Here is a 12,925-nt window from a genome sequence, read left to right on the forward strand (position 1 = left end):
TCTTATATGAATGTACATACATACAAACATACATTTATGTATATATACATATGTAGATGTAGGTCCATAGAATACTTATATCACATATTGGTATGCATATATGTTAAAATATATACGCATTATGTAGGTCCATAAGACATTTATATATGCGCATGTGTATGTGTATATGTTAATGCATATATGACTATATGTATATGTCAACTTGACTTGACATGATCTTTTATCTTTTTATTCATTTGATTCACACTAGTTTTTGCTTGGTTATTCAATGTACTTGGCGTGCTTATTTTGACATATATACTAAGGATTATTTTCTTAACTTCGGTTTTCATAATCAATGTGTAGTCAATGGTTTGACGGTCAATATGGTTTACAGAATATTCCTTTTTAGCTACATTAGATACCTAAACAAAAAGACATTACTTTTGACTTTTGACACTTCTCATTTTATATAATTCTCTTACATTGATTTTGCAAAATTAAAGCAAATCATACAACACAAAACGTCAAATAGGTACAATAATATAACATATTAACATATTCTATTCAAGTATATAAACTAAAACCAATACATGTATAACATCTTATTCAATGAATTTTATGTTCGATAGGTTAAGTTGTAATAATGTCAGAGAGACATACGGGTAACGGAGCTCGCACCATTAGCTCCCATGGCAAAGAAATCCTAAAGGAGCATTCGCATGATTGGGCGGTCCTTCTGCTCCTAGGATTAACAGATTTTTTCCTAAACATGATCGAACCTTTCCATCGCTATGTAGCGCAAGATATGATGACCGACATTAAATACCCGTTCTATGAAAAAGACACAATTCCTATGTGGGCTGTCCCGGTACGCGCATTCTTCATGTACCTAACTATACCAAAAAAAAAAAAAATGATGAGTGTGAAAAAACACGAGAACCAAGTATAAGCTTAGGTCTTTTTTTTTTTTTTTTTTAAACGGGAGGTGATTGTCATGTACCATAAATTACTTTGTACATAACATCTATTATGTGCAATAGGTGTATTGATGTCGTATATGTATGTTGTGTACAAATTAATGTGATGTGTACATATTAGGGTGAGAGGTGCGCTCCTCTCTTAGGGGAGTCCCCTCTCTTACACACACCCAATCAGCACGTGTCACGTCAACTCCCATCTTAAGTCTCCATTTTGCACTCAAACGTTGGCATCACTCCACTCACACAATTATTTTTTTATAAAAAAAGAAGAAAAAAATATGATTGGTGGAAAAAGAGTGGACCCACATTAACAACCAATCACCCCCTCTCTTTCTCCTCTCTCTCGTGCGGTAACTACACCCCGATCTTGATCACCGAATTCACTCACCGCGGGGATAGCGGCGGTGTTCCCGCTCGGGGAATGGGGTCACCGCTTGCCTCCCCGCATAGTGCCCCGTACCCCCTCACCTTCCGTTTTACATACAAACATTTTGATGAATATAAACTCTTTGGATATATAGTTTTATGCAGGGATATTACCAATTATGATATTCTTCATTTATTACATGAAGAGAAAGGATGTTTATGATGTACATCATGCTGTGCTTGGTGAGTCTTTTTATATTTCTTTTGATTTAGTTGAAACTATATTGTTTGATCAAGTATTTGCTCGGAGATCGCCAACATATAACAAATATTTGCTTGTGGATTGATATTCAGGTCTTTTATACTCACTTTTGATAACGGCTGTCATCACCGATTCGATAAAAGATGCAGTAGGTCGACCAAGACCGAATTTCTTCTATAGATGTTTTCCAGATGGTAACGCGGTACGAATGTTTGATGCTAGTATACTGCATGATTTCATATATAAAAATGGTTATGTTGGATGAAATGTGACATGTATATACAGGAGTTTGGCGATGATGGAAATGTATTATGCCATGGAGACCTACTAAAAATAAAAGAAGGATATAAAAGCTTTCCTAGTGGGCATACTTCATGTACGCTTTTAAAATCTGTCTCATTATTATTTTGAGAACCATAGTTTTTATGTGAATAGTCACACTTAGTAGCGGACCCACTAAATATTTCAAGGGGTGCGGATGAGGGGTTTAACCAAAATTTCAAGGGGTGCAGACAGGATTTTGTCCTATAAAATACACTATTCTTTTTCAGGGGTGCGCCTGCCCATCCAACTGCCCCTTACTAGGTCCGCTCCTGATCACGTTGTAAACTTGTGAACATGACTAATCGAAAATGCAGGGTCATTTGCGGGCCTCGGCTTCCTTGCTTGGTATTTATGTGGAAAACTTAGAACCTTTGATAATAAGGGACATGCCCAAAAGCTATGTGTAGTGGTGTTACCATATCTTTTTGCGGCACTAGTTGGAGTGAGTCGTGTGGACGACTATTGGCATCATTGGACAGACGTGTTTACCGGAATGATTATAGGTTTGCATCTAAATTTATTTTAATTAATAATAAAACAATGTTTGATTAACTTTTTGTCTTGCCTATACAAGTCTTTTACAATGCATGAGAAACAAATGTGAGACAACAAATATTTTAAAAACCGGGTTTTAAATCATACTGAGTTGGGCTTTAAAATGGTTTAGCCAGTAGAACCGGATTGTACCGGACGGTTCAACCGGGTTACTAACCCTATAATTCCACAAAATACAAATTCATCTAAAATAATAGTCCAATCTCAATTAAGATTTATGTAATTGATCATGATTTTATCTAAAAAAAACTCTTTTTTTTTATTTTTTTTGTAAATACTAAGCATTTTAGAGCATTTTTATTACTTATAAACATTATTAATATTACACGAGGTGGGTAACAGTTTCAACAGTAATGAAATATAGGAATGGAAGGCACTAGGTTAATTACCGAAAACATGGAATGTAATTATTACCTTAATTAAAAAATCTAATTTTAAGATAATGAAAACTTGTTTAACGGTTTGAACCGGTAGAGCCGGATTTACCGCCGGTACATAGACATGTCTTATTTTATCGGCCTTTATCATGCCAGACCCGTGTTCGATATCCGGTTTAACAGGTATAACCGGCTAGTTCATAACAATATTTAAAACATTGCAGACAACATATCTCAACCGTTTCCGGGAATATTCATTGGATTGTATCTTTCGTATTTGTAGGAACGACCGTTTCCGCATTCTGCTACTTACAATTCTTCCCATTTCCGAATCACGAAAATGGTACATATATTTTTTGTTATTTTCGCTTTACAACCGTTTTTAATGTCTCGTATCCTAGTATACATGTTACATGTTTAATGACACAAATGAAATGAGGATTTTGAGTTGAATTGTATAGGTTGGGCTCCACATGCGTTTTTCAATGTGATGGAAATGGAACGATCTCGTGAGATAGAAGGTGCAACTGCACGTTATGCTGATTTAGAAGCCTAAGAAGGGGAGAGGAGACATGGATCCATCATCCTTATTGGAGACCTTATATGCGCAAGATAGCTTAATATGCATCTACATATAAATATATACGCGGGGTAACAGTTTTTAGGGATTCATTGTCATGTATGTATTTGAACTTCCTACACATATCGTTGAGATATTCTTTCATGATCACTATTCATCACGATGTATTTTGTTCATATATATTTGGGATGTTTCCCACAAAATGAATACATATTTTTAGGGAATTTCTAAACACAACACACATAGACCAACCACTATGGGATCATTTGTGTGATACAATTAAGGGTAAATTACACATTTTGTCCTTTATGTTTGTATATAGATAGCCTTTAACTTCAATAATTACAGTTACAGTCCTTTATTCGGAAAACTCATTACACCTTACGTCCTTTAACACTAACTTGGTTAAAATTTTTAGTTAAATCCTATCACATAAGGGTAGTTTAGTCTTTTTACCAATTTAATTAAATTAAAATTTAGAACAAAGTTTTAATATTTACCCTCACCCCTCCATCTCTCTCTCAACTCACACTCTCCACCTCACTCCTCTTTAAATCTTCTGGAAATAAAACCACCCTTCTGACCACCACTAACCACCACCAAATCTATCTAGCTGACATATCCAAAATCGACAACCACTACCAAATACCAACAAATCTAGCTCAAATCCGACAACCATCGTCTGTAACCACCACCAAACACCCCCAAATCTGGCTCACAAAATTAGGTTTTGCATATCAATCAAAGAACAAACACTGCTCATCAGTCACCGCCATCATCACTCGATGTTCTGATCAAACTGAGCAAACCCTAACGTAACAAAATGCAAGACTCCGACGCTGCTATTACAGACGACGACGATGCATCCGCCACAATCTCCGACGACGGTGCCGCCACCATGTACACGGATACCGACGCCAGACGAAAAAACGACATCGTTGAGTCTCTACCTCCGTTCCTTCAAGGAGATAACGTTTTGGCGTATCATAGCCGTCGTATTTACGAAGCTAAGGTTCCGTTATGTTTTCCGATCGATCGAGCCCCACCACCACCAGCGCCGATGTGGAGTTTTGGTGGGCGGTTAGGGTAGCGTTATGCGGTGGAGAAGGAACGGGAGGCGGTGGAGTGGTGGTTGAATGGTGGAACTTTAGATTCGAATAGAGATGAAATCGAAGATTGAGATGTTAAATTGGGGATTGTGGTGAAGATTGTACGGTGATTTGAGTGAAGAAAGGTAGGGTTTTTGGTTTGGAGAAGACGAAATATGAATCTGGCGATAACACAAGAAGCCATTGATGGAAATTGAGGAAGATTGATTTGAGGTAGGGTTTTATAGTGTTGTACGGTTGGGGAAGATGATGTTGTATGTATCTATTTTTTTATTTTTTTTATTAAGAAACATTTAAAATAAAAACGTGAAATGACTAGAATACCCTTGACATAATAGACTTAATTGAAAATTTTAACCATGTTAGTGGTAAAGGACGAAAGGTGTAATGGGTTTTCTAAATAAAGGATTATGACTGTAATTATTGAAGTTAAAGGCTATACATTGTATACTGATACAAACATAAAGGACGAAAAGTGTAATTTACCATACAATTAATTGGAAATGTTTCATGGGTTGATTCTTTTAACTAACTAGTTTTTTACTATCGCCGCCTTGCGGCGACCGTCTTTTGTTGTTTAGTCTGTGTTTACATGTGTTTTGAAATCACCACAAACGCGTTACTCATGGAACCGCTGACAAGAATACAAAGAAAATATAGAAAAAAAACATTAAAAGATAATCAAAAGAAAACCAACCAAAAAAGTTGTGTGATAATGATGTTGTTCGTATGAAACCTGTGGTAAAAATGAGCAAATGATACTGGGTACCAGTACCGAATTTCCCGAACTGAAAGATCTTAAGTACCAATTCGGTACGACTTTTGGTGTTCCTTGTACCGGTTCGCTACTGGTTTTTACCTTCATATACCGATACCGTAACTGCCGTAACTGGTATTTTCGGGACCAGTACCAATGTTTTGAAATCACTACAAGCGCATTGCGCACGGAACCACTAACAAGAATAAAAAGAAAATATAGAAAAAAACACTAAAAGATAACCAAAAGAAAATCAACTAAAAAAGTTATATGGAATGATGTTGTTCGTATGAAACCTATGGTCAGAGATGAATAAATGATACTGGGTACCTGTACCGAATTTCCCGAACCGAAAGCTCTTAAGTACCAATTCGGTACGACTTTTACTGGTTTTTACCTTCATATACCGGTACCGTAACTGGTATTTTCGATACCAGTACCGATTCGATATTGGTTGGCACCGAGCTCATCCCTACCCCTGAAACGAAAAAAAATTACATTAAAAGTTGAAGAAAATCAACAAAAAAAAGTTGCACGATACCGTTGTTCGTACGGTGCCCGTGATTAGGGATGGGCAAATGGTACCGGGTAGCAGTACCGAGTTTCCGAACTAAAAGATTTTCAAAATCAATTCGATACCGACTTTTGGCGTTTTCTGTACCAGGCTGGCGTCGTTTTTTACCTTCATATACCGATAACTGTACCGGTATTTTCGATATCAATACCGGTTGACACAAGCTTATCCAACCTAAAAATAAAGAAGATAATAAAATCATTAAAAAAACGATATATTATTATAATACTTAAGTCACTGTTCATTCGATTCTATTTTTAGTATATGTAAATAAGAATCTGATTTAATAACTAATACGATGACCACATGAAAATAACATTAGATTGGTCCAATATCGAGGTTTGCCTCGTCAGCATGCTATATCATTTCAAATCACAACCATTTCAACCCAACTTTTTCCTTCAACACTAGATTACTAATCCACTCCCAACCTCTACCTTATCACCTACTTTTCCTTTTATTTAAACTATATATAATTTATGTAATCTATTTAGTTAATGAAATTATTTATTTTTTATTAAAATATTAAAAAAATATAGAAAAATAAATTCACAACAAGATTATTTAATTATTTTTTATTTTGTATTATTTTTTTATTTCGTTATCTAGTATATTTAATAATAGTAAATTCAAATAAAATACTAAAAAATATTTAATTCTTGTAACAACCCTTTTTATACGGCTACTTTTGCAACGACTGGCTAGGGGTTGATGGTTAGGTTTAATTATCTGGTTTGTTTACATTTAATTATTTGGTCTTGTTTAGGTTTAATTATCAAGTGTGTTTAGATTTAATTATGTGATTTGTTTAGGTTTAATTATCTAGCTTGTGTAATGTTTTTAATTTAAATAAATTTGTTTGGGCATCATCAAACCCAACACACCTCGTCCGCTACACCGGACTGCTCCACCTCACTACCTAAATGCTTGGTCCGGCTGCTCCACCTGTCCGGAATCTAGGCCACACGTATCGGACATTGTGTTGTTAACGGTCTAATTATCTATGAAAGATCTTTTAAAATAGGTCATGAGACGGGTGGCTCAGAAACTATCATATGGCAATCAAGTGAGTATGCCATGGTAAAACATGCATTATATCGGAAAATGTGACGTGTATGCATATGATGATCAATGGAATAGACGTTTCTAAAGGAGATTATCTTATTTATGCTTCTTATTTTCCTATTTATCTTCTAAGTTAGATTATTATGTTTCCTTATATCTTGGAGAGCTCTCTCGTATTTAAGCATAACAATTATCAATGAAATGTAACCCATTTCTTTAATATCGATTTCTTCATGGTATGAAATAGCGGTACTTCACAAAGTTAGAAACCTAAACCCTAAAACACGGCCATGGCGGGAGATGATGTAACCCCGTTAGAATCGTCTCGAAAAAACGAATCCAATGATATATAATGTCGAAAACCAAATTCGGAAAACTGTACAATATTTTTCCGAAAACTGTTTTTTTTGTCCTAAAAATCCAACGAGTTCAACGGTGCAAACAGTTTCGGCAGATGAGCTACAGATCAAATTCTATTCACGAAAACGTTAACTCCTCTATACGCACCTAATTACTCCACAAAATTAAATACTCCACCTTTTAATTCCTCTAGCTAATTTTGCGGGCAAACCAAATTAATTTCGCTGGGTCACGCTAATTATGCTGGTTAACCAAGTTAAATATGCTGATAGAGTAATTATAAATATGCTGGTAGAGTAATTATAATTATGCTGGTTAATTAAATTCGCTGGAACAAATTCGCTGATCACTTAATTTCGCCGGTTAATTATGCTGCCTAGTCAAATACTCCAGTTAATTTCGCTTCGCTGGTTAATTATGCTACCTGATCAGTTCACTATTACGACGACTATTAACTTCGCCGATTACCGTAATAATGTCGCTGAGGACAATTACACGGTTACCAAAATCGCCTTTGGATTTAATTTCACCGGTCACCAAGTTACCAGGTCACAAATTCGCTGATCAACCAGTGTAGATGTTAAATTTGCTGCGAAATTGTTAATTAATGCAGATTTTCCAGATTCTTCTAACAATTTCCTGCAAAATCGAACAACCAAATCAGCAATAATTTTCGAAAATTATGAAGAACACGAAGAACAGTCTTCGAATCTTCAAGACTTTCTAGCCCAAAATCCTTCAACCAGTCAACCAGAACTATCCCGAAAACCTGTAAATAAGCAAAATCAAACACACAAGATCAAAACAACCAATACTGATCAAAAACCAATTTCGAAAATATCTCAAAACCCAAAAAAAAAAAAATTCGAAAACCCTAATTCAGGTTTTAAAATTTTCGAAATTTATTCCAAATTTTCCACCCGAATTTGCAGTCTGCAATTCCGAACCGAGCTTCTTCAAGAGCCTAATGCCCTGATACTAATTGTAGGTCCCCTTATCGCACGGATCATCACAGAATTGTATATCTAACCTAGAGTGCGGAATCCCCTAGATCGGATTTGTTACAGAAACGAGTAGAAAACAGAATTCACAATCAAACGGGTCTTCTATTGATTATCCAACTTGCAGTTTACAATCAATTCAAGACCTCACAACCTCTCTCTGTGATCTTGTCTAAGAACCCTATTTCGAAATTATTCTCTCTCTCTAGACTTTCTCTCTCTAGCCTCCAATAACTCTGAAACCCTAATCACAAAACATGTTTATATACCACATGTCTGTGAACTGGGCTTCCTACTGGGCCAGGCCATTTTCCAAGCCCATTACAACAAATAAACTCCCTAACCAATAAGCTAAGCCCATTACAAAATATCCAAAGACTAAATAATCAAACTATTGTCACCGAATATGCACTAACAATTCTGCACCATAAACCTTTGTATAAACGTTCAGGAATTATGATAGGATTATCATCAGAATCTCCTAACTCCAAAACTCTCCTTAAATCTCCAACGTTAAACTTAATTTCCAAATCTACATCCTGATCATTCTCGTCCTTCTTTCTAACTACAGAATAAATCATCTTTTCCTTCTCCTCATATCTTACCGAACTCCAAAATCTTCTAACATGTGATTCATACGCTTCAGTTTTATCGGTTAATGCCTTATAAATCTTACTCTCCTTCAAGAATTTTGCTATAACTTTGAACGGAGTATTGTCTGTATAGCGAGCATCCAACAGACAGTAGATATTCTGAGACTTATCCCAATCCGATGCTCTTCCCTGCAACAAATCACAACGTTAGCTTTTGCACAAAGTTCAAGACATAAAGATGAAATGTGACAAAATGTTGAAACCTCAAAAATTTTCTAACACTGGAAACTCACTCTATGCAGTACTGAGGATCGGATGGTCATCCGATCGGATTGCCATCCGATCAGATGAATCATCTGATTCAATGAACAGTTAAACCATATGCATATGGTCATCCGATCAGATTGCTATCTGATCGGATTGTCACTCGATCCAAGTGACAAACAGATAACACCATTGACCAGTCAACCTCTCCTGAGAAAGTGGCATGAATCGGATGGTGATCGGATTGCCACTTGATCATTGTGACAACTTTAAACAGTTGATAGAAATTTTTGTCGTTTTGTGATGATGATCGAATGACTGTCTGATTGGATTGCCACTCGATCCTTGGCATGTGATGAACAGTTCATGGAATGTGTGCTTTGAATCGGATGGCCATCCGATTGAGATGCCAAACTTTCCAAATCACATTGTGAATAGTAAAAGCACAGAAAACGAGGCAACCACTTAGAATAGTTTACAAACATCAAGTGCTATGGATCGGATGGCCATCCGATCGGATTGCCATCCAATCGAGTTGCCAAACTATCCAACCAACACTTTAACAGATAAGGCACAAATTCCAAGGTACCATATCAAACAGTCTAAGGCACAGATTTCATTGCAACAAACACTTTAGAAAATATTCAACATATAACATGCAATGGATCAGATGGCCATCGGATTGCCATCCGATCGAGTTGCCACTCGATACATGAACAATGAATAACAGTTGAACAAATTTTAAACATCAAAAAATTTCTAAGCTAAACATCAAATTGAACATAGATCTACGTAGAGAATCCTTAGGCGATCAAAACCCTATGTTCATTGTTCTCTAACTCTTAGCCAACTGAGTTTAATTTGACAATAAGTACATCGACAGCCGACACCTTCTAATCATCAAATCTCTTAGATCTAACATGTTTTAGCACAAATTGAGACGGTAAACCTGTAGATCTAAGGCCCGTGAACAAAACCCTATGTTTGGTTTCTATCAAAACATCCTAACAAAGCCTAGATCTAAGAATCTTGGTCCGAACAGTCGTCGTTCACAAAATCACATCAAAAACATCAAATTTATCAGTTAAAATTAGAAATCTTACCTTGCCCATTGTGAAGGTTGAGTATGCCAACAATCCAATGAAGTGTGGAAGGAAAGATTAAAGGATCAAGATCAGAAAAGTGAAAGTGTTTGAGAGAGTATCGGATGGTCGCCCGATCGAGTAAAGGTTTGACTGAAGCCATTGACCTTCTATTTATAGGGTGACCAAGTATCGGATGGCCATCTGATCGGATTGCCATCCGATCGGATTGTCATCCGATCCAAACACTCCTCTTTTGACTTTCAAGTGTTTTGACCTTTTGACTTTTTGCTGTTTTAACAGATTTGGTTAGTTTTAGAAATCCACTTAAGTATCTAGGTCCAAGTTAATGACCCTAGGCACTTAATTTTGTCTACCAAGTCTAAGTTAATGACCTTGGTTGACTCGAAACGATACAAACTGTCATTTTGTTCAAATTTTAAACACTTTTTCATGAAAATTTACAACTATCAACTTAATGAACTTGCTTTGACTTTGAATTTTACCAAGTTTTTTTATGATTAGCTCCCAACCCTGCTGTCCAGTTCAGAAAACTTCCTGCATCTGCTTCATGACTGCGAGTCTAAAGATCAGCTTTCTACCTTGGTTTGTCGATACAATAAAGCATAAATGTAAAATCTTTTTGAGATTTTAAGAAAGTTTAAACTAGAAACTATGAAATCTTTTTGGGTTTAGAAAGCTAAAATGTAAATGAAATGAAAATGCAATGAAAGTAAACTATTTACAAACATATTTTTGGTGAGCGTGTTAGGGGATCATATCAACTACCGACAGGCTACAAGTACCGTTGAGCTTTATTGCACACTAAATGTTAAACAATTCACTTAGATTGCCGATATACTGATCCGTTTAAATTTTCATACAAATTTCAATCTGTTCAGGATACGAATTAGTGTTTTAATAGCTTAACTTATACGCGTGTCCCAGTTCAGAATATATTCTCGTATTGTAACATTCCCATTTTTATCATATAAGAATTATAGGTTTGGTTAAATTTATTAACCACTAGTAACTAGTTTATTTTTAATATAAATATTCAACCCAAATAGTTTTAAACACTATTTCATATAATTGGTTGAAATATTATTGGCCTGTATATAGGTGACCTTTCTAAATAAAGTAACAGTAAATAAAAAGTTATATTATTAGACGGGTAGATTACGGGTAAGTCGACTGTTAGAAAAAATAAAGTACCTAGACGGGCTTGGTGACCGTCTAATAACTAAATTATAAAAATCACATTATATTTGAACCTACTCTGTTTTTAATGAAACTTGTTTCAAAATAATATTCTAATTCTGATGACATATTCATTGTTTTATAAAACGTCATATTTTAGAAGTTATAAGCGCCAAATAAATGAAGCAGTTGAATTAATTATAATAATAAAATAAAAGAAAATTAATAAAATCAAGTAATCTAAATTATGAACGTATGCATGGTGACTATGAATTTAAAAGAAGTGTAAAAGTTAATGCATGCAAAGTTAGTGTCTTCAACATTTATTTCAGAATTGATACGTGTATGTGTACGTGTGTTTTGTGACATAAATGTGTATAGGTGTTGGCTTGTAACTTCTACAAGAAACTTAGAGTTTCTTATAAATAGGAAGGCTTCTCTCAAACTTTTATCTGCCAATTCCTTAACTCTCGCATGCCCCCTATCTCTTTCTATGTTAGTAAATTTCCTTTAAATAATAATAGAGCCCTGCCCCGTTTTACGTATTGTAACTCCCGATCACCGCTACCCTTTCCGATTGATCTGAGCCTCATAACATATGTCAAGGCTCTGCCCGACTAAGTTGTTGGGATTCGATCTCGGGACATCGGGACAAGGTTGAATTAGGGGTACTATACTTAACACCAATGCATTATATATTTTTAAATAGCTCAGAAGTTATACCCAATATTCTACCAGGAGACTTTCTAGTTGAACCCATAAGTAAAAACCCGGACCACTAAAACCCCAATCCATATCAAGAATCAAGAATATCAGATATTTGGTCTTCTCGCGGGCCGCGTAAAGAATAGGCAGGAGGTCACGCGGGCCGCGTCAACTTGAGAATTGACCGGATAAGCATCCGGGGCTACGTGTCATTCATGTGGCACACCCACTGATGACCCAGCAACCCTACGCGTAGACTAGGCGGCTACGCGGGCTGCGTAAGGATCGGCTGGAGGTTCACGCGGGCTGCGTGAGATCCAAATTCCAGCTATAAATAGAGCAGGCTACGAGCAATCCTCTGGTGTCGAAAGTTTCTTTCAGAAACGAAGTTCTACTGCTCCAATTCAAATTTTACTTTCATAATAGCTAGGCGCTGCTGCGATACATGGTATTAACTTGATCGCTGCTACGATTCAATATCCGATCGATTGAAACTATCCGACAGGATGTTTAAATGCTATCCTTTGTCATTAGTCGTGATTCCGACAGGATGTTTTAGTACCACCCGAACTCGGGGAATACTCTGTCATTCGTTGTGAATCCGACGGATGTTTAAGTGATTGCACTTTGTCATTCGTTGTGAGGGTTTTAATCTCGTGAGTCATCGTAAAAGCTGTATTAGTTACTTACCTAGTTCGTGTGCACTAGGTTACAAGGCTAATCAATAGGCTAAGCTCTGCCTGTATAAATCTGCAATATATCAAGGCTTATCTGTAGACTAAACTTTGC

The 12,925-nt window shown here is 36.1% G+C and overlaps 1 protein-coding gene across 1 annotated transcript; it reads left to right on the forward strand.

Moving 5' to 3' along the window:
• The first annotated feature begins 625 nt into the window (after nt 1-625).
• On the forward strand, nt 626-3,659 carry LOC110917677 (probable lipid phosphate phosphatase 4). The gene is made up of 7 exons (XM_022162150.2): nt 626-850; nt 1,484-1,571; nt 1,683-1,792; nt 1,876-1,966; nt 2,229-2,417; nt 3,130-3,189; nt 3,308-3,659. The coding sequence occupies exons 1-7, from the start codon at nt 626-628 to the stop codon at nt 3,400-3,402; spliced, it is 858 nt and encodes a 285-aa protein (XP_022017842.1). The 3' UTR covers nt 3,403-3,659.
• Nucleotides 3,660-12,925: the final 9,266 nt, after the last annotated feature.

This window comes from Helianthus annuus, chromosome 16 (genome assembly GCF_002127325.2).
Source record: "Helianthus annuus cultivar XRQ/B chromosome 16, HanXRQr2.0-SUNRISE, whole genome shotgun sequence".
NCBI classification, from domain to species: domain Eukaryota; kingdom Viridiplantae; phylum Streptophyta; class Magnoliopsida; order Asterales; family Asteraceae; genus Helianthus; species Helianthus annuus.